A 27,566-nucleotide genomic window follows, 5' to 3' on the forward strand; every position below is an offset into this window, starting at 1 on the left:
TTACTGTATCACATGATGTTACACTTCACCGGTATTGCCAGTCCAAACAGGCAGTCACGTAACCGCATGTATGCTACTTGAATACTTATGGTTATAGCCTGACTAGACTCATCTGGCTTATCTCAATTTCTTACGGAGAAAAGCCAAATGCTTCCATGACACTGCCAGTTTTTGTCCCAAGCTTGGCAACCCCTTTAAGATGGGTGATTTCAGTAAGAAATGTAGTGTAGTTAAGAAATGTATTTTATTTCACCACAATTCTTAAATATAAAAAAGTAAAGAAGAAAATACTTGTTTAAAGAATTTTACATTTAGATAATGTGGGATTTTGCTCTGTAGGCAATAACAGGGCCGCAGTATAGAGGCACACGCAGGTTTTCAATCCAAGCTCAGTGTATTATTCACACTGGCAGCAGAAAAAAACACAGTCTTATATAATAATAATATAATAATAATCTTTATTTTTATATAGCGCTAACATATTACGCAGCGCTTTACAGTTTGCACACATTATTATCGCTGTCCCCAATGGGGCTCACAATCTAAATCAGACAAAGCAAAAGTCCAGCTTGTTTCCACAACATAGGTTAGGGCCCGGATGTGCCAGCCCATTCAGATATGATGTTGCCACAACACACCCCTCAGCTCTTACCCACCCACTGGCAACACTGAGGAGTTCTGTCTGTCTATTTATGCTGGGCTACGACCTGCAGATGTGCAATCCGGGAGTTGCCCCAAAAACCCCGAAGAGCAGAGAAGGTCCAGACCAGGACTTGTCCTCTTTCCCTGCTGTTTACCAATGCAAAAGGCACTTGCTGGAAGGAATAAATCTCCCATCCAGCACCATACCCCTCACTGCGTCACAATACACAAAATGTGCGTGCGGATGACAATCGAGATGAAAATTGCCCATTTTTCCGGATGAAAATAAGACTATGTTGACACTGATGTGAACGTGCGCATCCATTACTTCTCAGCAGGTCTATATTCTGGTATGGAGGGGGATGTGGGCTTGAATACGAGACCCTCTTCTGTGCTGTCCATATATCAAAGTAGGGCATTTCGACAAGAAATGTCTTTTGAAACAAGAACAACAACAAAACAAAGAACGGCTAATGACTAATATCCAACATATAAACTGTATCCCATAAAGGAGTAAAACTATATACGTAATAATAAAGGTTTAATTAAAGAAAAAGCAAGGTATATGGCTCCACTAGCACTTTTATGGGGACTTTTTTTTTGCAATATGACGTTTGTTGCCTTGTAAGAAGTGTAATAAACTAAGCGCACGTTCACATGGCCAGCTGTACTCGTGTTCCCTTTTCACCTTTATTTTACTTTCTCGGCTTTTAAATTAAATACAAAGAATTTATTACAAAACACATGGTTCATTGCGTGACCAAAAGCACATAAACTGTGGAAGTATATAGCTCTCAGCGGGAGACGGACACTAAAATGTGGAGGCCAGAGACAATCCAGCTACTGAACGTTTGTCAGGCAGGAGATACCCAACTACTGTCTCATCATTATTACTCCATTCCAGATGAGTCTCGGAAAGACAACGGCACGTGATCCCATCTACCCTCCTCCATGAAGCCTTCACACTGCAAAGCGTACAGTGAATAATGTGTTTGACGGAGCAAAGAGGCCCTTTTACATAATTAGATTCTTACCTGTGTGAGGATCCTGCCTTGTGACCTCCTCACACCTGGGCTTTTTAGACTTTTTAGATATAAACAAATTCACTTGAGATGATAAAACATTTAGTATAAGAATATCACGAAGAATGAAGGAGATTGGTGAAGACTCCTAAAATCTGAAATTTCAGGTAAAGATTCTTTTTCCATACAGAATGGAATATGCAGAATATTTGTATTACTTCAAATGATGCATCGTTTTTACTTACTGAGCTCCAAATTCCCAGCATTTACAAAATCTGCCTCATTGCGTACTGATTTTGCTGCTGATTAGAGATGAGCCACCTCCCTAGTGTTTGGGTTCGGTTCGGTTCGTCGAACAGGGACGTGTTCGACGAACAGTTTGTCGAACGTTCGACGAACACCGTCGAACCCCATTTAAACCAATGGCAGGCAAACACAAACACATGGAAAACACATAGAAAACACCTTAAAAGGTGTCCAAAAGCTGACAAACTGCTCAGAAGACACAACAAACACATGGAAAAGTCACAACTACATATAGTCATGCGAAAAGAAAAGAGGTGGAGGAGTAAAAAGAGGAGGAGACACAGATATAGGCATGTCATGCCCTTCTAAAATCAAGAAAGGCTGGAGTAAAAATCTAAACTCACTCTACCAACACCCAGACGTCTTGACCAAAAAAATAAAAAAAGAAATATCTTTAGGTAGAATGGCGGCGGATCCATTCAGACCACTTTCCTTAGAAGACGTAGTGGTACCCCCCGTTGGGAGTTGTGCCAAAAAATGAACCCAATACATTCAGAATGATCCACCATTTTTCATATCCAAGGGGTAGGTCAGTAAACGACAACATCGACGCGGAACCAAGTACAGTACTATGTACTGTACCTCCTTTGACGAGGCAATCAGGCGGGTCAAGAAGTTGGTAAGGGGCACCCTAATGGCCAAAACAGACATTGAGGGGGCGTTCCAGTTACAACCTGTGCCTCCGAATAGTGTCCTCCCATTGGGCTGCTTCTGTGAAGGAGCATACTACATAGATCGGTATTTGCCCATGGGGTGCTCCATATCCTGCTCACTATTTGAGGCATTTAGTTGCTTCCTCGAATGTGTCGTCATGGACGTTTGGAAGGCGGCACATATTATCCATTACCTTGATGACTTCTTATGCCTGGGCCCAAAAGATTCGCCACAGTGGGAAAACACGCGGTAGTCCACCTGTGAGAAGGAGAGAGCTGGAGGGAGAGTGGACACCCCAGAGCCGAGGAGGATTGAGAAAGAAAGAAGGCGGTGTAGCTTGCTTCATGGGTGGGGTACTCTTCTGAGTAGCAGAAATTGCTACTTGGCCCAAAAGGATTTCCTGGGCCAGATGCCGTTACAAAATAGTAGTTAGGTAAACAGGCGGTGTAGCTTGCTTCATGGGTGGGGTACGCTGCTGAGTAGCACCAAATTCTACTAGGCCCAAAAGGATTTCCTGGGCTAGATGCCATTAAAAAATACTACTTAGGTAAACAGGCGGTGTAGCTTGCTTCATGGGTGGGGTACGCTGCTGAGTAGCACCAAATTCTACTAGGCCCAAAAGGATTTCCTGAGCTAGATGCCGTTAAAAATAGTACTTAGGTAAGCAGGCAGTGTAGCTTGCTTCATGGGTGGGGTACGCTGCTGAGTAGCACCAAATTCTACTAGGCTCAAAAGCATTTCCTGGGCCAGATGCCGTTAAAAATAGTACTTAGGTAAAGAGGCGGTGGGTGGCTGGGCTACTCTGCTGACTAGCAGACACTGAAGCTTTGGAGCAGTCCTCTGAATCCCAGGCCATAGTATGAGTAAACAACTCTGCAGACGACCCCACCCACCTGGAATTGACGATGGCAACGTCATGTAAAACTCAGCAAGGGGACTAAATAAAAGAGTCTCCATTTTTTCCAAAAATTCGGCCACAGACACCACTTAAGTGGCATCAGTTTCGCCAGAGTTTTTTAAACTGTTGGTGAGGTGATTTTCAAAAATCATCAAGCTTTTAGTCTCCCCAAGATGACACAGGGGTAGAAAAGTCCTTGTGGATCCAGGATTTGTTCATCTTGATGAACGTTAGTCTGTCTACATTGTCACTGGACAGCCGCATGCGCTTATCTGTCAGCACACCACCAGCAGCGCTGAACACACGTTCAGAGAGAACGCTGGCTGCGGGGCACGACAAGATCTCCAAGGCGTGAGTGGCGAGCTCAGGCCATTTTTCAAGATTGGAAGCCCAAAATGAGCAAGGGTCCAGTTCCACAGTCATGGCATCGATGTTAACTTGGAGATACTCTTGTACCATCCTCTCTAGGCGTTGGCTGTGAGTCAGACTTCTTGTCTCCTGTGGCCTTGCAAAGGATGGTCTAAAAAAATCTTTAAACGATTGGAAAAAATTGCTGTTACGACCAGATACGATGTTACTGTTGCGGTTACAGTGATGACTCGATAGTCCCACGGTTGGCAAGTTAGAACTCAGAGATTGACTACGTGCAACAATGGTGTTTTGTGGAAAAGCAGATGTTAGATTCTGTAACAGTCTCTGCTGATACTCCTGCATGCGTGAATCCCTTTCTATGGCAGGAATTATTTCACCAAATTAGCTTTTTTACCAGGGATCTAAGAGTGTAACCCAGTAGTCGGCATTACTTCGGATTCTGACAATCCGAGGGTCATGTTGCAGGTAGTGCAGCAAGAAGGCACTCATGTGTCTTGTGCATCCAGAAGGACTAAGTCCTTGTTGTCTTGGTGGTGGCGAGGTGAGAATTATGCTTCCTTCGTCTGCCCTCTCCCCCCAACCTCGCATGCCCAGCGCCAGTTCGTCCTCCACTTCTTCCTCGCCTCCTGCACCTTCCTCAACAGTTTGGCTGCTATCATGCGCCCTCGGTAATCCCTCTCCCCCAGCCTCCAATGCCAGCCGCCTTGGTGCTGCCAACCTTCTTGACCTTGGAGATATGATCCCTTCCGCATACAACTCCTCCTGTTCCCCCTCCTCCTCTTGTTCCACCACCTGACTCCGAACACTATGTAAGGTGTGCTCCAGCATGTAAATCACCGGAATGGTCATGCTGATAATGGCATCTTCAGCACTAAACATCTTCAATGCTATTTCAAAACTGTGCAGAAGGGTGCTTAGGTCCCTGATCTGAGACCACTCCTGCAGCGTGATTTGCCCCACCTCTTGAGCTCATTGGCCTAGGCTATACGTCATAACGTATTGCACCAGGGCTCGTCGGACAGTGCAGACACTGCTCCTAGGCCCAAAACTATTAACTGGATTAGATGCTGTAAAAATAGAGATACACAGGCGGTATAGTTTGTTTCACAGGCGGGCTAATCTGCTGACGTGCAGACACTGCTCCTAGGCCCTAAACTATTAACTGAATTAGATGCAGTGAAAATAGAGATACACAGGCGATGTAGTTAGTTTCACAGGCGGGCTACTCTGCTGACATGCAGACACTGCTACTAAGCCCAAAACCCCAAAACGATTTACTGGGTTAGATGCAGTAAAAATTGAGATACACAGGCGGTGTAGCTAGCTTCACAGGCGGGCTACTCAGATGATTATCAGACAATGCTACTAGCCCAAAAGGATTGGCTGAGCTAGATTACACCAAATGCTGTGACTAAGGGTACTGTTACACTAAACGATTTACCAACGATCACGACCAGCGATACGACCTGGCCGTGATCGTTGGTAAGTCGTTGTGTGGTCGCTGGGGAGCTGTTACACAGACAGCTCTCCAGCGACCAACGATGCCGAAGTCCCCGGGTAACCAGGGTAAACATCGGGTTACTAAGCGCAGGGCCGCGCTTAGTAACCCGATGTTTACCCTGGTTACCATCGTAAATGTAAAAAAAAAAAAACAGTACATACTCACATTCCGGTGTCCGTCAGGTCCCTCGCCGTCTGCTTCCCGCACTGACTGTGAGTGCGGGCCGTAAAGTAGAAGCAGAGCACATCGGTGACGTCACCGCTGTGCCCTGCTTTCCGGCCGCCACTCACAGTCAGTGCGGGAAGCAGACGGCGAGGGACCTGACGGACACCGGAATGTGAGTATATACTGTTTGGTTTTTTTTACATTTACGATGGTAACCAGGGTAAACATCGGGTTACTAAGCGCAGCCCTGCGCTTAGTAACCCGATGTTTACCCTGGTTACAAGCGAACGCATTGCTGGATCGGTGTCACACACACCGATCCAGCGATGACAGCGGGAGATCCAGCGACGAAATAAAGTTCCAAACGATCTGCTACGAAGTACGATTCTCAGCGGGGTCCCTGATCGCTGCTGCGTGTCAGACACAGCGATATCGTATGGATATCATATTAATCGGAGGACCATGAGTCAAAAGAAGTAGCCAATCGTATTAACATCAAATAGTACCAATTTTTATTAAAGATACAATCAAATAGCATAATAAAATGTTTACCACTTATAATAAAATGACATAGTGACTAAATCACTGGATGCAGTGGTGAACTGGGAATATCGGTACGAGACATGTAGATTCCTATGGTGTATATATGTGAAGATCGTATATTATCACAAAAATAGAGTGTGCAGACAGCTGACTGCCGAGAACCGGCAGTCCAGCAAGAGATAAATATAAAGTGCAATACGTGCTGTAAAAACAAGCCGGAGGCTGCAAAGCACACAGAATAAGTAGAAAACGTTATTTACCCATGTGGGATGGTGGGGAGGTCTCGTCCGGCACCCAGTCACATACCCCAACGCGCGTTTCGCGTTTGAACGTTGCCGCTTCCTATCGTATGGATATCGTTGGAAGTCACGGATCGTACCGTCGTAGCACCAAAGTGCCACTGTGAGACGGTACCCTTACACTTGCACAGCACTGACTCAGACCTGCCTGGCAAACAGTGCTATGAACCACTGTAACCTACCCTGAAAAGGGCTGATATTACAACTAGTCCCGACTCCTCCAGACTCCCTAAACCTATCTCTCTGACAAAAAAACACTCTTAGTCTGTATAGCGCCCACAGCAGTAGCGGTGCCGTCTAACACTTAGCTGCAGCAGAGAGGAAATGGTAGCGACGGGGCAAATGGCTGGTTCCTATAGAGCAAAGACATGTGACATACACAGCCAATGACACATGCCCTTGCTTGTGTGCATCACATGCACATTGCTGTGTGTGTGCACTGCTGATAGGCTGAGAGACTGCACCGCCCCTCTGTAAATGCGGGAAAGGAAAAAAAATGGAGATCGGCGTTATTTCAGCACAGATCTATCCCCCGCCCACTATACACTGAAACAGTCCATTAACAATGATAAACAGTTTTAGTGTCCAAATCAAGCTAGGCTTTTGGTGAACGAACAGTTATCGAACAGAAACTCAAACAGCCGAATTTTAAGCAAATTGTTCGGGTTCGTTGAACGACTCGAACACCGACCAAAACAGCTCGAATTTGAAATTGGCGAACAGTTCGACTCGAACACCACTCATCTCTACTGCTGATTTATCATAGAAATACAGTGCAGATCCACTGCTAATGTCGCTTTTTCTGCAGCTTTTCAATGGATTTTTACGACACCCCTATATTAAATTGTTCTATACTCTGCTGCCTATTTCCTTTCAAATATCAAACCCCCCAAAATTATCAGTAATTCCATAATGTGTAAAAAAAAAAATGCATTGTGGGTTACCGAATATTCTCATTTGCAATTTCCATCAAGTAGCAAAAGTGGAGAACATCTAAAATGAGCATGTGTGGAGATCTCAGTATGTTTGGATGTTACACGGATTGTCCTTTGACTTCAATCATCTCCATGGAAAGGAATGTAAAGTGGACCTTCCTTTATAAAATCATAAAAAATAAAATGATAAAGCTCTCTTTCCTTCTTTTCTTCACTAGATGGAGTTTTTTGGTTATACCAAGAGGTGCTAAGACAGATATCAAATACAGGGCATCCCTTATGGCTTCAGGGTGCTGTATAAATTAAAAAAAAATAAAAACTAATGTCTTGGACCAAAGATGGTGCTCCACTCTCAGCTCTGTGTCCCCCGTTGTTCCCCTGACATAACCAATGTCAGACGCCTGCTGCAGCCATTCATGTCCGAGAGCATGAAACAACATTCTTCTGCTCAGATGGAATTGTGAAGGCTGCAGCCAATCAACAAGTGCCGATTAGTTGCAGTGGTAATGCAATGTTGTTTAAGTCTTGAAAAACAATAGGTTGCTCCAAGATTTACCAACAATGATTACTCTAAAACACTGAAGATGCATTACTGACATAGAAAATGGGAAAAAGGAAAAACAAGAGCTATGTATATATGAAATATTCATCTGCAAAAATTGCAATGAAAAATACAGTTAGAAAAGAAGGTACGGTACTTAGTGCATAGATTGGCCAATATATGTGAGCCCATCTGCCACTCTCAGCTCTGTGTTCCCCGTTGCTCCCCTTACATAAGCAATGTCAGACGCCTGCTGCAGCCAGTGTCGGACTGGTGTGCCAAGGGCCCACCAGTAACTTTGACTTTGGGGGCCCACTTTTCACCTGCATACAATTATTACACTACCCTCGTTCACAAATTTACCTGTATCTCTATATAATACTAAACTAGGTAGTTAATATTGGAAATTACAACTTATTTTAATGTTCTAAGTTGCAATCTACTTTGTTCTTTCCCTATGTATGTCGATTTGCCTTTTCTCCTTTCCCCCCATAATTGATTGTTATTCCCATTAGAGCTGTCTGTAGAATTTCTACATGCAGATCATTTTTCCTAGTTAGTAATGTGCCAGATGTTGATACCCATTACGGAAGGATCGGCCGAGAGCGACATGGAAGATTTACAATGCAGATACAGCGTTTATAAAATTCTCAGCTACACAGTAAAAGCCAATCAAGAAAATCATTGTGACAACCTTAAGCAGCCAAGAGCTGTATCCCCTGAGAGTCTAGAATTCTCTAAGAAGCTGTCCATTGCCTGCCACTTGATGCTTGGTTGGGTTCTAGTAGCTTGCAGGGGTCTGCAGTTCATTAGTGGATTGTGTACAGGAGAAAACACGTGACAAAACACAACATAACTTTGTAAATGTGCTCATTATTAGAGATTCTTACAGAAAGGGAAAGAACAATAAAAATAATAATAAAATATGACTCTTTAAAACTGCAAAAAGTAACTTTGTAAGTGTAATAATCCACAGAAAGTTTTTGGGTTGTTTTGTTTTTTTTAAAGTTGTGCTACATAATGATGTAGTTATGCTGATTATCATTTTATACCCCAGCTTCACAACAAATAAATGATAGGTAAGGAGAAAGTGTAAGGAAATAAAGGGTATGGCAGCAGTCGTGTAACTTGAGTCCTATTGGGCCCGGTGCAAAATTTGGACTGGGGCACCCACCAGCATGTTGGTCAGATATTCGGGCCCCTGTAATCATGTCCTCTGTCTTGGCCCCTATAATGTAATAATGTCCCCATTCTCTAATGATGTCTCCCATCCTAGCCTCTTCCTGTAAGGATTTTCCATCTCTTGGCCCTCATCCTATAATAATGTCCCATGTACTGGCCTCATCCTGTAATAATTTCCTCTATCCGCTATTAATTTCCTCTGTCCTGGCGACTTCCTGTACTAATGTCAACAATCATGGCCCTATTCTGTAATAATGGCCCCCTTTCTGTGCCATTCTTTAGTTTATAATGTACCCTGTCCTGGACCCTTTATTTTATAATATCCCCCATCCTAAGCCCTTTATTTAATTATATCACCATCCTGGGCCCTTTTGTTTGTAATGCCCTCTGTCCTGGGCCCTTTAGTTTACAATGTCCCCCAACCTGGGCAATTTAGTTTATAATGTCCTCCATTCTGAACCCTTTTGTTTATAATGCTCTCCGTCCTGGGCCCTTTAGTTTATAACGGGGTGGGGAACCTCAGGCCCCAGGGCCATTTATGGCCCTCAATGACCTTTTATCAGGGCCCCGAGCAGATTGTCAGGGACCGCATTCTTGGGCAGGGAGTTGTATTTTGATTACAACTAGCTCTTTAATTTCTTGCTCTGTTAGCACACACACGCAGTGTTCACTACTGAACACTGAAGGGCATGCAATGAAAGATTAAGTCCTGAAACCAGTGCCGGAGTCAGGATGTACTTTGTGGGTGGAGTTTGTACGGCCCCTAAAGGATGGTATAAATATCCAAATGGCCCTCGGCAGAAAAAAGATTCCCCACCCCTGGTTTATAATCTCTCCCAATCAGGTCAATTTATTTTATAATGTCCTCCATCCTGAATCCTTTTGTTTATAATGCTCTCCATCCTGGACCCTTTTGTTTGTAATGCTCTTTGTGCTGGGCCCTTTAGTTTATAATGTCCACCATCCTGCGCCCTTTAGTTTATAATGTTCTCTGTCCTGGGACCTTTATGTAATGTCCCCCAGCGCTTCTCTAAAACACATAAAAAAATACATAAATGATTCTTCTCACCTGTTCATGCTCTAGCAGTGAGCTGTGTCCTTTTCATCCTCTGAAGCCGTCACAAGGGATGGGCAGCATATGGCAGTGACCAAAATGCACCACCCGCGATGAGCATGCCTAAGCTGTCGGCCTCTGAGTATCCGGTGTACTGTACAGCTATTGTGGTTCTCTGATCTACAAGGATACATATACAGCTGAAAACAGTGCTGGCATCGGCGTGCCCCTTGAGTTCACACGCCTGGTCTCACACCCTCTGAAACCTCGATCGTTGCACCCCTGTATGGCAAAGTTAACATGATGTGTTTGCTGCTCATCCTGACTTCATTGAGTGGTTTCATCTGATTTTTCATCATGCTTGAAAAAAGACTGTAGCTGAAACTTTGCATTATTGGATTGTGTAATACTTTTTTTGCGTCTATGTCTTCCTTCTTTATTCCTTAAGGAGAACAATACAGCATCTACAGACTTTTCTGGGGCCATCCACATTTGTATTATATTTTCACAGTCCTATAAACCTTGCTTTTAGGATGGAATATGTTCGCCATACAGTGCATTACAGAGATCTCATATGGTAGCGTATGAGGCCCCATGATTATTTTACAGAAAGTTTTCACAATTACAACTTGCGTCCCACATTTCACCTCTTCTGCGATTTACTGCTCAGTTAAACATCAGACCTATTTCTAGATACTATATTTGACCAATTAACTAACCCACCACATATGCGCCTCTAAGCAAAATTTATTGATGACTGTTTCCCATTGAGGTGACGATCCCACAAAAGCAATTCACTAACCGCCTACATCTACATAAACAGTAGAATTTACGCTGAGGTCTTGAGAAACACTGAATCTTAATGCAAGAGAAATCTAGCACAATAAGACATGGCCTGCTCCAGTGCTATAGAGGGACGTGTCCTGATAAATTATGTCCAAGGTTCATGTTCCCAGATCTGTACACAAGGGAATGGAACTGCCAAAATTCTGCATGCAACAGTGGGAGATGAATACACGTCCTGACCCAGTTAGCTTACCTTCAGTGTGTGACCTCTGCCGTACTAACATAAAGCCTTTCACTGCCTCTGTAATTAAAGCAGAGAAGGAATAAGAAGGAATACACGTCTTGTTAGTGTTGTTAATCTAATATATAAAGCTGAATGTGTGTATGTATGTGTGTGTGTATGTCCGGGATTGGCATCTGCACCGTCGCAGCTACAGCCACAAAATTTTGCACAGTCACACGTCTGGACCCCGAGAGCGTCATAGGCTATATTGTGAGGTGAAATTTTAACCCCGCGCTTTCCAATTCACCAAACAATTTTGCCCCTATCTACATAATGGGGAAAAAATGAAAGGAAAAGTGTTGGAGCAAATTAACAGCTGCCAGATGTGAACAAGGGGGAGTTAAAGAATGAGAGCGATGGCGCCAAAGAGTATATACTGTACAGTTGCTAAGGTGGGGCCCCGACATGGGATAATCACCACACCACCACGGGGATATGAACACACACACAAAATGCGCCACACACTACCACGTGCTCAAACACATATACCACCCTCAGCGCACATTTCACCACACATACACCAACCTCGCCACATAAAAGTTGAAACACAAAAGTCGCCGCTCAAAACTCGCCATGCGCAAAACTCTCCACATGGAAAACTCGCCACACGTGCAAAACTCACCTCATGGAAAACTCGCCACACGCAAAACTTGCACACGCGGAAAAATTGCCACATGCACAAAAGTTGTAACACATGCAAAAGTTGCCTCACACAAAACTTGCACATACTCAAAAGGCACCACACATAAAACTCGCCACGCGCAAAACTCGCCATGCGCAAAACTTGCTGCACACAACTTGCTACACTAACCTGTCACATGCAACTCGAAACACAAAAAGTTGCTACACGCATGTCGCCACACAAAACTCATCTCACAAAAGTCGCTACATGCATGTCGCCACACGCAACTCAACACACAACTTGACACACGAAACTCGCCCTAAAACACACACAAGTCTGGTATTATCCTTCAAAAATAAAAATCTGATTAATAAGCTGACAAACTACAAGAGCAACAAATGTACCATATAGGAATCCGGCAGCTGTCAGTCACATGACCAGTCTATTATGTGTATGTGTGAGCTAATATATACTGCCAGGGGGTGGGCTTACTGTTGGCTGGGGATTTATCAGGCTGCCAATTTAGCTTACAAATACTGCGGTAAAAATACTGACCAAATAACGTGTGAACGAGGTCTAATACAGGAGGAGATGACATACAGATATATACTATATACAGGAGGAGATGACACACAGGTATATACTATTTACAGGGGAGATGACACACAGGTATATACTATATGCAGGAGGAGATGACACACAGATATATACTATATACAGGAGAGATGACACACAGGTATATACTATATAGAGGAGGAGATGACATACAGGTACATACTACATACAGCAGGAGATGACATACAGGTATATACTATATACAGAAGGAGATGACACACAGGTATATACTATATACAGGAGCAGATTACCTACAGGTATATAGTATATACAGGAGGAGATGACATACAGGTATATGCTATGTATAGGAGGAGATGACATACAGGTATATACTATATACAGGAGGAGATGACACACAGATATATACTATATATAGGCGAGATGACACACAGGTATATACTATATACAGGAGGAGATTACATACAGGTATATACTATATATAGGAGGAGATGACATACAGGTATATACTATATACAGGGGAGATGACACACAGCAGGTATATACTATATACAGGGGAGATGACATACAGGTATATACTATATACAGGAGATGACATACAGGTGTATACTATATATAAGGGAGATGACAAACATGTATATACTGAGGTGAAAATGAGAGGTGTGAGGTGAAAATGAAAAGGTGTGAGTGCAAAATGAGAGGAGTGAGGGAAAATAGTGGAGTGATCGGAAAATGACAGATGTGAGGTCGAAATGACAAGTGTTAGGGGGGAATGAGAGGAGTGAGGGGGAAAATAAGAGGAGTGAGGGGGAAAATGAGAGGTGTGAGGGAGAAAATGAGAGATGTGAGGGGGAAAATGAAAGATGTGATGGGGAAAATGAGAGGCGTGATGGGAAAATAAGAGAAGTGAGGTGCTATAACTAACCACAGATATTTACTATGCCCAGGCAACGCCGGGCTTTTCAGCTAGCTTAGATTTACAATCTCCATGCTTTTCTCATGGTCAACTTTATGTGGCCTGTTCAAGAGTTGGAACAGCCAAAAATCTGTTTGTCTTTGCACCTGAAGGAAAAACTAAGAATGTCGTTTATCAAAAGGCTCTCGAATAAGTAGTAGAAGATTACTTCACATTACTTGGCCAATTTAGTTAAATCTGTGTGGAATATCTCTGGTGTTGAAATATATGTTGCAAAATGCTTCTATTAGCTTAGTTTTTGCCTTTTAATAATTACATTTCTATCTATTTGTTTTGTGGTTTTTTTGTGCAGAATACATTTTTGTTAACACATTCTATTTTGCTAACAGCAGTTATTACCCCGGGCGAAGCCGGGTAATACAGCTAGTATACAGTATAATTTATGAAATGTCAGACGTCAGCAGAATTCATGTTACAAAATATTACTTTGGCGAAGTATTGTATATACCATGGTAGCTGCTAAATGGTCTCTATAAAGCTGTCGGGATTGGGGATCTAAACTGTTGTTGTGTAATTCAAACATTCAAGGAGTTGGCAATAGAGTTATGGAAAAGGTAACAACCGCGGACCTCTTAATAAAAAGAAAGAGGGGAAAAAGGGGGAGCGCTATCTAAGCGTAATATTAAAAGTGTGACATCAAAGTACCGGTAGGTTGTGAGCGATTTTGGCGTATCTGATGAAGGTTAGTCAGCCGAAACGCGTCGTGTTTATGTTTTATTAAGTTTTTTTTAATTTGTCATAAGTCATCTAGAAACCTTTTGCTAAGAGCTTAAAATTAAAAATTTCCATCCATCCTTACCTCTGGATCCTCGATGCGTCTGAGCGGAAGTGCCTTATAGCCTGATCTTCTGTTTCTTTGCTCTCATTAAATCTTTGTTATGAGCTACCCTGTCTTCTGAGTTTATGAGTTTCCAAAGCATACTGTATATGTGTGTATAGCACTGTGTTTGTTATATGTGACTTGTGCTTTCTATTACATTCTGACATCACACTTGAAGTCTGTGCCATGTGTACCTTAAGGAATGTATAATTGTAAGCTCTGCACGTACTTGGTATAATATAAAGTATTATGGAAACGTTTAAGGCAGGTGTGGAAAAAATGCTTCAAATTAGCAATGCTATCAAAAATAGATATGCTGATTGCTTTTTGTTAATTGATAAAAATTAAGTGAATAAACAATAAAGAGAAATCTAAATGAAATCAATATTCGATGAGAACAACTTTTGCCTTTAAAACCGTATCAAAATATCAATTCTTCTCGGTACACTTGCACTTGCACAGTTTTTGAAGGGACTCGACAGGGAGGTTAGTCCAAACATCTAAGAGAAGTAACCACAGATCTTCTGTGGATGTAGGCTTGTAATCTTTCTGTCTCTACGTGTAATTCCACACAAACACAATGAGGTTCAGTAACTGCACAACATATGTTTGTTTTCAGTGTGGACACACCCTTCACTTTACACAATACTTGGTCCTGTTTTTCCTTTTTGCTCTGGGGAAGCCCACCCCAAATCCCGGACCTTTCAAATTTTGAGAGCATTTACCACAACAGATACGTATGATGAAGGCTATTTACCCAAAATGTTACATTTTTTCTATACTGACGGTGATGTAATTTATGGATATGAGATATTCTGAATAAATCCTAATTAAGCATCTCCACGTGCCTGATGGTGGGCAGTTCCTTCCTTCTGTTCACTAAGGATCTACAGGAGCTCAGTGGTTGGCTCCAAAGGCAAAGAGTAGTATACAACTTCATACCATCCATTGAGGGTCTGCCACCTACCCTATTATTAAATGATGTTGAGATCAGGGCTCTATGGGGGCCATATCATTACTTCCAGGACTCCTTGTTCTTCTTTATGCTGAAAATAGTTCTTAATGAAACTGACCCTATGTTTGGGGTTGTTGTCCTGCTGCAGAATAATTTTGAAGCCTATCAGATGCCTCTTTGATGGTTCTGCATGATGTATTAGTATCTGCCTGTGTTTCTCAGCATTGAAGATGCCAAGAAATGGGCAATGTTAAGGACTATAGACTCAGCGGGCAGTCAAGGAAACTTAGTGGAAAAGATGAAAGACACATCTTGCTTACTTGGCTTAAATTTGTAACATGTCCAGCAGTGCCATCAGCACAGAACTGGCAGCAACAAATAAGATACGGCTGCACTCATTAACTGTCAGGAGAAATTTAGTAGTCTTCATGAAAAAATTACAGCCAAAAGTCACAATTTCTACATGGAAACAAGGTGAAGTCACTCAATATGCATGAAAACATAGGAACTGGTGTGCAGAAAAATGTCAGCATGTGCTCTGGATTGCACTGGAGTCAAAATGTGAAATATTTGGCTGTAACAGGAGGTACTTTGCTCCCTGAAATACTGAATAGGGGTCTGAGGCATAACTAATGTCTCATGGTCCCTGGTGCAAAATTTGGACCTGGGCCCCGACTGCATGTTGATCAGATGTATGGGCCCTTGTAGCTTTCCATAGCCTATAAAAACATACATATTCACACTCTCATGTAATGAGGTCTCCCATCCTGGCTCCTTCTTGTAATAATCTCCTCCATCCTGGATCCCTTGCAGTAATAATGCCCCATTCTGGGCCCCATGCTATAACATTTTCTTCCATCCTGGTCCCCTTACTGGTATAATGTCCACCATTCTGGTATAATATCCCTCTATAGTGCCCCCCTTCCTGGTACAATTTCCCTCCATCCTGGACCCCTTGCATTCTTCTCCAGCACATTGTAAAAAGAAACAAACCATTATTCTTACCTTCTCTCACTCCCACATCATGTGGTGTCCTCTTCTGTAGCCAGCAGCTGACGTCATCGTGCCAGCACAGACAAGCACTCCCATGAACCACGCGTCACTGGCAAATCGACATCAGCTGTTGCCCTTTCATTGGCCAGCTTTGTATTGCAGTGCAGGGAGCCAGCAGGTCTCTGTGCCGCAATATATTTCACCTGAATGTGCAAGGACGTACATTCAGGTGAAATAGACACCTGTGGACTCCCCTCCCACACGTGCCTGATATCAGTCGCACCCTCTGCGACTGCGATCATTATGCCTCTGATAGTGGTGCAATAATGAGTGTCTGCAGGCAAAAGTGAAGCATGGTGGAGAGTTCTTGTAAGTTTGGGTCTGCATTTCAGCCAATTGAGTTGGGAATTTGGTCATGATTAATAGCGTCGTCATTGTTCAGACATACCGGCAGATATTTATCCATTATGCAGGATCATCATGGAGGCGTCTAATCAGCTTCAAATGTATTCTGTATCTTCTGCATAAAGAAGATTAAGGAGTCCTGGAAGTGATGATATGGCCCAAACAGAGCCCAGATCTCAACCTCATTGTGTCTGTGTGGAATTCCATGTACAGATAGAAGGATTTACACAAACCTACATCCGCACAAGATGGTTAGTTCTACAAGATGTTGAGAGCAACCTCCTTGCTAAGTTCCTTCAAAAACACTATTGAGGCTGTTTTTAAAGCAAAGGGTGGTAACACCAAATATTGATTTGATTTAGAATTCTCGTTTGTTAATTTATTTTTTACGTGAATAAACAATCAACAAAAGCATTCAGCATTTTATTTATAAAGCAGTCTTAATTTACAGCATTTTTGCCACACCTGCCTAAAACTTTTGTGCAATACTGTTTATGAACAATATTCCTTTTATAGTGCAATATACAAGAAATCTGTTCTCGGAAAAGAGTGGAAAGAGATATGCTACGCTTTCATATATTCTTCCTTTCGGGTGTTTTTTTGGATTATAGGATGGCTTTTTATTGTGGCATCATTTACATAAGAATATCATGGAGCGGTTGTTCCTGCAGGGACATTTTAGGATATAATAAGATAAATGAATATTGCTCAACCAGGTAGAGCTTGAATATCAATGAGCAGATTTGTGTCTGCCGGCTAATCTGCCAAGTTTTGTTTAAGTTTTACTTTATTCCAACAGAGAAATGCCTTTTGTAGGTATTGCTAAAAATATTATTATAATATTGTAGACTTTTATCTTAGCTTTCTTTTTATTTTATTTTAGGATAGCTATAATTACTCACACAGGTACATTTGCATTGGTTTTTGACAGCTTTTTTTTTAAGTTAATGCCATTAGTGAGTCCTAAAAAAGAAATAAAAAAATAAAAATAATGCTCTATTTTCTTTGTCTTCAGTTATATTTCTGTAGTTTTCAGGTTTTTAGCATTTTTTTTTACTTTGCATGAAAAACAGCTTTGTATAGATCTGATTTTAGTGGATCAAAGAACTATAGTGAGTATCTTTGCTTGCTGCTTTTCACGCTTCATTTAGAAAACATATACTAAGCAGACCGACCTGTTTTCGTTCTTCCTTTAAGCCTGTTCCCCGTTTGTTTACAGAAACCTCTTAAAATGAGTCAAAGACCAAAGAGCCTTGTTTAATCTGGTATTTTATTATTGTAGCTTACCCAGATTGCATGACACAGACAGCTTGTAGCTCCCAGATTGCCTGATTGAATTTATAAAGGCCCCGTCTCACACAGCGACGCTGCAGCGATACAGACAACGATGCTGATTGCTGCAGCGTCGCTGTGTGGTCGCTGTGTGGTCGCTGGGGAGCTGTCACACAGACAGCTCTCTCCAGCGACCAACGATCAGGGGAACGACTTCGGCATCGTTGAAACTGTCTTCAACGATGCCGAAGTCCCCCTGCAGCACCCGGGTAACCAGGGTAAACATCGGGTTACTAAGCGCAGGGCCGCGCTTAGTAACCCGATGTTTACCCTGGTTACCAAAAAAAACAAACAGTACATACTCGCCTTTCGGTGTCCAGGTCCCTTGCCGTCTGCTTCCTGCTCTGACTGAGATCCGGCCGTACAGTGAGAGCAGAGCGCAGCGGTGACGTCACTGCTGTGCTCTCACTTCTCACTGTACGGCCGGGAGTCAGTGAGAGCAGGAAGCAGACGGCAAGGGACCTGGACACCGAAAGGCGAGTATGTACTGTTTGTTTTTTTTTACATTTACGCTGGTAACCAGGGTAAACATCGGGTTACTAAGCGCGGCCCTGCGCTTAGTAACCCGATGTTTACCCTGGTTACCAGTGAAGACATCGCTGGATCGGTGTCACACACACCGATTCAGCAATGTCAGCGGGGCCTCAACGACCAAAAAAAGGTCCAGGCCATTCCGACACGACCAGCGATCTCGCAGCAGGGGCCTGATCGCTGGTACGTGTCACACATAGCGAGATCGCTATGGAGGTCGCTGTTGCGTCACAAAACTTGTGACTCAGCAGTGATCTCGCTAGCGATCTCGCTATGTGAGACGGGGCCTTTAGATGTTGTGTGTGTTCGGCCTACATCTTGTTATTGTCAGCTGGCTAAATAAATAAACAAACGGTAAAAAAATCAGGGTTCAACCCAGATATGACCTGACGAGAGTAAATTGGACTCAACATCCAGCTATAAAAGATGTGAAAAATAATCTACTGGACCACATTTTCATTGTTGTGGACTAAGGGCCATTGTCAATGGGGAGGGTGGCCCAGTGGATGACTCATTTATTCAGATGAACAGTACAGTCCTTCTACAGGACTATATGACCAGATTTCTTCACTATTGATGGACTATTCACTAGTGCAGTGGTCCCCAACCTTTCTGACCTTGAGAGCCACATTCAGCTCTACGAGAGGGTTGCGAGCCACATGCAGCTCCAAGATCACGAGCCACATTCAGCTCCCAACCCCTTTACAGTACTGGCAACCAAAGCTTCCATTACAGGTATGATAGCAAAAGCTTTTCCAGAGAAACAGCTATTATCAGGAGACTGGCTGATAACAGCAATGAGTTGCACACTGCTGTAAAGTCCCAGATGGAGGAGTGAGCAGTGAAGAGCAGCTGGTGTCACATCAGCCCCCTGATAATGTCTCTATCTGCAGTCCGAGGTGAGAGAGTGTGTCCTTCCCCTCAACTTCTAGAAGCAGCAGTCAGCCCGACCATCCCCCCCCCCCCCCGGTAATGTCTCCTTCACTGCAGGGCTGCTACTTGCAGAGAGCATGCCTTGCCCCTGTCACAAGTGTATCACTTCCTCCCGGGAAATCTGGAGTTAGAAGATCACTATATATTGTGAATCACAGATCGTCCATTTAGCCTGTGTATTTGTGTCCCGTATTAAATGTATTTGGTGTCATTTGATGCTGAATAAGTTAATGACCTTTGCTATGCTGGTCAGAAACATGCAGCTCCATTTCAGCTGCTTCTGATCTGGTCATTACCTCTCCCTATAAAACCTGGCTAGCCCATCTCTTCCTTGCCAGTGAAAGATTTGCTTCCTATCTCCTTGGAGACACTGTGCTGAATTGGATATTGTTTTTGCTGCTGAAGATTGTTGCATGCTGTTTTTGAGTGTATGCTTTCCTCATTGTCCTATTCCCAATTGGTTGGTACATTCCTATCCTTCCATATATACCTCTCTACCTTTGGTGTGTGTTTGTATGTGTGTTGCCTTCAGCTATCCAGGTCTGCCTTACATGTTGATACACTAGCATTTCTGTCACGGGTCTTCTGGAGGAGGGGGAAGGGACAGCTTAGGGAATATCAGGAGAACAGTTAGGCTGGTGGCCCAAACTTCTTCACCTTTAGAGGTACATTTGGGAGCAGGGATAGTTAGGACCTCAGTCCTAGGGACAGTTTAGGGCCCCTTTCCCTAATCGCCAACAGTCACAGCATGACAGCCCCCTCATAATGTCTCCTTCACTGCAACACAAGATAAGATGGCATGGCCCATTACCACCCCTCAACTACCGGGTTCTAGTAGCAGCAGCCCGCTGATAATGTCTCCTTCACTGCAGGACCACTAGCATACTAGCAGGGAGACAGCCAGGCCACCTCAACTATGACCGCAGACAAGGAGACATTATCAGCGGGCTGGCGAGATCGGAGCATTACATAAGTTTGCAGCTCCATGCTACTACGATCAGCTAGTCTCCTGATAATAGCTGTTTCTCTGCAGAGTTTCTTGGACTAGCTGTTACTCACAATGGGGAGCTGCACACTACTGTGTGACATATTGTCCCAGATGGGAGGGGGGAGCAGTAAGGAGCAGCTCATGTCACACTGAATTACAAGTGTTGTAATGATAATAGAAGTGCACTGGGCTTCTCATCGTTATAGTTTATAAGGGCAGGGGCCATATAAAAATCTTTAGCTCCCAGAGTACCTATTTAAACAATACATTTCCTTTAAAATGGCAAAAGTGTAAAGCAATGGAAAAAGTAGATCAGATCCAGGTGGATATACGTGGGGCAGACCTTTATGTAAAGTCACAAAGGAAAAAGATTTTTATATAAAGACACCCAGGACCAGATGAAAGTCGAAGACTTTTAATATTGGAAACGTTTCTATAAATGTCACTAAGGAGCAGATCCATGATGCTAATACAAATCTGTCTGTCCTAGTTCTTTGCCACGTGCCGACAATGGGTGGCAGGAAACCTTACAGCTGGTTGTGGCTGTCTGGTCCTATTATAATAATACACTTCAGCTCTATTTAATACATGGCAACAAATGATGTGTCAAAGACTAGAGATTTGTAAAACAAAAGCAATGATCAAAGTCGTGCAGCCATAATTACGAATGAAGTTGCGCTGCCTCTTCCAGAAATCCCATTTTTGCCTCCATGACAGTCGCTTACTCTCATGACAAGTCTTTTATTTTTGGAAGACGACTGGTTCTACCTTATATAGAAATGAGTATTGTCATAATAGCCTGTTCTATGCAACGTGAGGCTGTACAGACTGGAAGAATTAAGTCGGATACCTAACAAGTCTAAGGAATTAAAAAAAAATCTAGTCCTTGCATATTGAGGCTGGGCTTTGACATACATCTTAAAATGTGATATAAATAAGTGCTGAATTCAAGGCTAATAGCTGTTGCTTTGATAGTTCACAACTGGTGAACATGTGTTAACTGTAACAGGATCCCTAGGACGATGCGTAATCAATCATCTGACAGTAACCAGCTCTGTTTGTTATTAGTGGGTTACACTCCTGTAGGAGGCTGCTTTACTCTGCACAATGCTCCATTATGGAATTTACCTGATCACGAAAGAACAGAGCACATAATGATATTTCTTATATCCATTGCAGTTGGTGTTGCCAGATTTTCCTGAACGTTGTGTTTAGAGCGATGCATTTTAGCAAGATGCTGCGTTTTAATAGAAGTCATTTTTAATGCATTTTCATTCATCTACACTCAGCGAAAATATAAAACCAAAGAAATGAGCTGTAATATACACTCACCGGCCACTTTATTAGGTACACCTGTCCAACTTCTTGTTAACACTTAATTTCTAATCAGCCAATCACATGGCGGCAACTCAGTGCATTTAGGCATGTAGACATGGTCAAGACAATCTCCTGCAGTTCAAACCGAGCATCAGTATGGGGAAGAAAGGTGATTTGAGTGCCTTTGAACGTGGCATGGTTGTTGGTGCCAGAAGGGCTGGTCTGAGTATTTCAGAAACTGCTGATCTACTGGGATTTTCACGCACAACCATCTCTAGGGTTTACAGAGAATGGTCCGAAAAAGAAAAAAAATCCAGTGAGCGGCAGTTCTGTGGGCGGAAATGCCTTGTTGATGCCAGAGGTCAGAGGAGAATGGGCAGACTGGTTCGAGCTGATAGAAAGGCAACAGTGACTCAAATCGCCACCCGTTACAACCAAGGTAGGCCTAAGAGCATCTCTGAACGCACAGTGCGTCGAACTTTGAGGCAGATGGGCTACAGCAGCAGAAGACCACACCGGGTACCACTCCTTTCAGCTAAGAACAGGAAACTGAGGCTACAATTTGTACAAGCTCATCGAAATTGGACAGTAGAAGATTGGAAAAACGTTGCTTGGTCTGATGAGTCTCGATTTCTGCTGCGACATTCGGATGGTAGGGTCAGAATTTGGCGTAAACAACATGAAAGCATGGATCCATCCTGCCTTGTATGGAGCATCTTTGGGATGTGCAGCCGACAAATCTGCGGCAACTGTGTGATGCCATCATGTCAATATGGACCAAAATCTCTGAGGAATGCTTCCAGCACCTTGTTGAATCTATGCCACGAAGAATTGAGGCAGTTCTGAAGACAAAAGGGGGTCCAACCCGTTACTAGCATGGTGTACCTAATAAAGTGGCCGGTGAGTGTATGTTGGTATAAGTGCAATGTGTAGGTGCATATTCACACTGCGTCCATTTAACAGACAAAGCCTAAGAGAAAAACAAAATGAGAAAATCCTATGTACTAGTAAGTAAATAAACAGTAAAAGTACAATAACATAGGCAACTTAGTTAACATTATTTTAATCACAAAAGTATCAAAGCCATCCTACCACGACAAGGTGACCCAATCGGGATGGTCCTATCTATATAGGCAAAATGTCCAGCTCAAAAAGGGGGAGCCATGCCCTTTGTTTGTACAAGGTACAAAAAACTAAGGCAAAACCAAAGAAATGAACTGGAACATATGTTAACCCATTATCTACCAATGTCCTTTTTTTGGGACGCCTAATCTTTAGCTTCTAGCAACTAAGATTTTATAATTTTTATAATTAGGTCCAATTTATTGTGTTGTGTTTGTAAAATGAATGTTTTCAAAATAGGAAATCATGTCATTGTGATTTTTAATTGAATATTGGGACGCCCTTTTCTGAAAAATCCGTACTCTTGTAAAAATTTTAATTTGGCAAGTAATGGGTTTAATACAAGTGCAATGTGTAGGTGCACGTTGGGAATTTAACAGACAAAACAAAAGGAGCAAATACCTTAGCAAAAATATGCAGAACCGTTGAACATCGTACTTAATCATCATAATAGAGGGAGCATGCCAAAAGGGGATACGACAGAAAAAAAAAATATACACAGCATTATACCTAGTCTGTACCCTGAGGAGGGGGTACGTGACACACAAATTAAAATTTGAATTCCATTTTCCCAGGGGACACTGACTATGATTAGCCTGTGAGTCTTCTTATGGTCACTGAGAAGCAGTACCCTTTTTGGCAATCAAAAATACCTAATATTGCAAGATCCCTTTAGGCCGTGCCCTAACTCAAGGATGATCGGGCGCGCGGTCTTAAAGGTGAAAGAGCTGTTTCCCTATAGGTGATTGTGCAGGGAAGCAGTATAGGACTGGTACAGGTAGCGTCATCTCCGTGTGTGAATGCAGCCTAATACTACATTTCCCCTACAATGGCCACGATTTACCCAGCCAAATCAGATTTTTGCTTAGGTTCAAGACGAAGGCTCCCAGATAAAAGGAACTGTTAGGGCTACTGGGTGAGTTTTTTGCTTCAGTATTTGTGACACTAAAGTCTCTCAGATTAACCCTATATCTGCAGGGTAATAGTGTTTTCTGACAGGACCGGTTCCCTTTAACTCAGTATTAACATGAGAATATCACTTATGGGCTCTTCCACACAAGTTGTCAGCTTTGTAAGTCTCTCCAATAAGCATTTGAGATAAAACCATTGCTCCTCACCAAAGTTTTCATCTGATTGGATTTTCTTACGTTAATCACATTAACTATGTGATAAAACAAACACAATGAATCATAACTTGGCAGGATGCTCCATGAGAAAACACGCCTGATGTGCTTTGTATTCGACCCAGACGTATGCACTGCCTGATATCCCAGCTTTATCTGACTGGGAGCCATAGAGATGAACTTTCTCATAATAAGAAGTATTGTTCAGAATATGATGAGAACACAGAGCAGATCATAAAAATGCTTCAATCAAGAAGCAAAAGAGACAATATGCCAATAAAACATCATAGTAATAGGACAACTCACGAGGACTGATTTAGTTTAGATTGCAACATTGTGACAGTACTTATGATTGGATGCCTCCCGTATTTCTATATATTGCAGAGGTTGCATTATCTCTCAGCAGCCAATTACTGCCATTAACAAGCTTCAAACATCAGATTTGTGCACAAATGCAGTTACTGTATATTGCAGATCACATGCACCATGCCATGTTCCAGAACATTAGCGAGGATTAATGTCACCCCTTACCCTTGATTGTCATTGGGAATTGGGACTTGATATTGAGAAGCCACATGAAAGAGGCACCACGTTGCCATGTTCCCTTACAGCCTTGTTTTTAGCAGGAATTTTACAGCTAATAAAAAGAGGAAACGGCATAGTGATATGGAGGTTTGTTCTCCCAATTATATTTGCTTGAGATTTATAATGTTCTTGCAAAGTAAAAAAAAAAAAAGGAAGATATGTCAACATCCAAAATTAGCAAGTGTGCAAAAAAGAATTTTATCAGGCTCACATCTCGTCAGCACTCACAGGGGCCATTCTAAAGTACTAGGTAATAGGCCACCAACGTGGCATTTAATACGCTAACACCCAATCAAAAACTACATCTGATAATAAGTAACTATATAATGATAAACACTTAGTAATAATGTATACAGTGGGTATGGAAAGTATTGAGACCCCTTTAAATTTTTCACTCTTTGTTTCTTTGCAGCCATTTGGTAAATTCAAAAAAGTTCATTTTTTTTTCACGTTAATGTACACTCTGCACCCCATCTTGACTGAAAAAAATCAGAAATGTAGAAATTTTTGCAAATTTAATTGGAGGATTTTTGAGCATGAGCCGCCTTTTTAACGCCATGCACAGCATCTCAATCTGATTAAGGTCAGAACTTTGACTAGGCAACTCCAAAGTCTTAATTTTGTTTTTGTTAATCCATTCAGAAGTGGATTTGCTGGTGTTTTTTGGATCATTGTGCTGCATTGACGTCACAAATAGATAGCCGGACATTCTCCTTCAGCATTTTTTGGTAGAAAGCAGAATTCATGGTTCCATTTACCAAAGCAAGTCTTTCAGGTCTTGAAGCAGTAAAATAGTCCCAGACCATCACACTATCACCACCATATTTTACTGTTGGTATGATGTTCCTTTTCTGAAATGCTGTGTTACTTCTACTCAAGATGTAATGAGACATACACCTTCAAAAAAGTTCAACTTTTGCCTTGTCAGTCCACAGCGTATTCTCCCAAAAATGTTGGGAATCATCAAGATGTTTTCTGGCAAAATTAAGATGAACCTTTATGTTCTTATTGCTCAGCAGTTGTTTTCTTCTTGGAGCACTGCCATGCAAGCCATTTTTGCCCAGTCTCTTTCTTATGGTGGAATCATGAACACTGACCTTAAGTAAGGCAAATGAGGCCTGCAGTTCTTTGGATGCTGTTGTGGGGTCTTTTGTGAACTCTTGGATGAGTTGTCGCTGCACTTTTAGGGTAATTTTCATCAGCTGGCCATTCCTGGGAAGGTTCACCACTGTTCCATGTTTTCGCCATTTGTAGATAATGGCTCTCAGTGTGATTTGCTGGCTTCTCAAAGAATTGGATCACAGTAAAATAACATTCTGCTCACGCTCGCAGAAGAGTTTGAGCCGAGGGTCATTTGCATGTAGCATCCGATTCTCTCCCATGAGAGAATCATCTGATGCTATGCGCTAGTGTGAGCAAGCCCTTAGATTGTGTATGTAATTCTTCTATTGATTATTCCATTTTTTTGCATGAATAATGTTCTTTACAATTTTACTCTATTTTACCATCAAATTCATCATCGTCTTTTGTTTTAGAAATTTTGCTCTATCCTGTCGTATGTTTCCATTTCACAGGTGTAAAGGTGCATCACACTATGGCCTTAATAAAGAGCGCAAAAGACGTTCACAGGACGGCTCCCCGGACTGCAGCTCATCTCTAGACTTAACCATAGCAGCAGTGTCATCTGAATTATCAGCTGCCTCAGCTCCAGCCTTAGTGTCTGATGAAACGGGTCAGGATAACCCTGTGTACAGCTCACCCACGGGAGACAGCCATTTGGGAAGTGGATCTGAAGAACATTGCAGAATTAATCGGAACAGGAGTAAGTCAACCTCAGCTTTATTGCTGTCATTCATTATTCATGACTCCACTACAGTCATTTCACATTAAAAGCAATTTACTAGGCTGTGAATAATGCTCAGTTCAGACTCGCTTAGTGTCAATGGCAGAACCATGCTGACATAAGAAGCTTTGTAGGCTTCACCTTTCATGAACACTGAGACATACTTGTCATTGTTAGGCTGAAAGTTAGTTTTTTTAAATTAAGGACAAGTGCAGACGGCCGTAGGTTCTCCCATCTGAGAGAATCTGGTAAATTATGCAAATTACACTGATCAAATTCTGATCAAAGAGTGATCACAGTGTGATCGGATTCTCTCAGTTCAGGAAAAGAAAGAGGAAAAAAATTCTCCATTCTCTTAGTGCTCGGAGATCGGACTGCACTCAGATGTCTTCAAGCACAGTCTGGCGGTTGGACCAAGTCAGACATGTGTGTGCACAGCCCTATAGAATAACCTTGGTCCGAGTGCGCTCCGATGTTTTGTTGGATAGCAATTGGGCCAAAGATACAGTAATCTGTACCTGCCTTTTACCCTATACATCAGTGGGATGGCTCTGATTTATATCTGTTTTTGGTCTCTTTTTTTGCCAACTGTGTACCAGACAAAAACCTAATGCTGGTTTCCAAAGCTTCCCTTAGCATTAGGCTGCAGACGACTATGTTTAACATACAGTGGCGTGTAAAAGTTTGGGCACCCCTGGTCATAATTACTGTTATTGTGAAGAGTTAAGCAAGTTGGAGATGAAATGATCTCTAAAAGGCCTAAAGTTAAAGATAACACATTTCCTTTCTACGTTAGGCAAATATATATGGGCAGTATGTCCATCTCCTTACACTTTCAGCTGCTTTGCCCTCGGCGTCTTTTGCTTTATACTGTGAAGTGTAGAGAGTGAGAGGCTTCCCAGTGGATAATGTACAAAGAATCAGAATGTCACTTCTTTTATCTGCTTTAGGGTTTCCGAACAATGAAGAAGTGACATGAGACACAACATGTGCACAGCAATGTTGGTTTGATATTGCTGTTCATTGTGTTCTTTCTATGGGGCACTTTTTGTTGTGTTTTTTTAGCAGGAATCCACCTGAAAAAGACACCGTGTGCATGTACCCTAAAGCTTCCCCCCAAAAAAAACCTTACAGGTGAATTAATACATGTTCATATAGATATAAGACCATACAAAAGTAAATCAAACATGGGTAAAGTGGAAACACATTATATTCTTTGTGACATTTCAGTTCTGTATTACTGTAGGTAATATTAGTCGGGTAT

At 42.4% G+C, this 27,566-nt stretch overlaps 1 protein-coding gene across 5 annotated transcripts in view; it reads left to right on the top strand.

Moving 5' to 3' along the window:
- LNX1 (ligand of numb-protein X 1) overlaps positions 1-27,566 on the top strand; it is a 277,040-nt gene that overhangs the window by 102,317 nt on the left and 147,157 nt on the right. For all 5 annotated transcript variants that reach the window (XM_077279762.1, XM_077279760.1, XM_077279763.1 and 2 more), the window contains one exon: positions 26,034-26,281. In XM_077279762.1, coding sequence (XP_077135877.1) covers positions 26,034-26,281 — 248 coding nt within the window. The remainder of the gene's footprint in view (positions 1-26,033; positions 26,282-27,566) is intronic.

Source organism: Ranitomeya variabilis, chromosome 1 (assembly GCF_051348905.1).
Source record: "Ranitomeya variabilis isolate aRanVar5 chromosome 1, aRanVar5.hap1, whole genome shotgun sequence".
Classification (NCBI taxonomy): Eukaryota; Metazoa; Chordata; class Amphibia; order Anura; family Dendrobatidae; genus Ranitomeya; species Ranitomeya variabilis.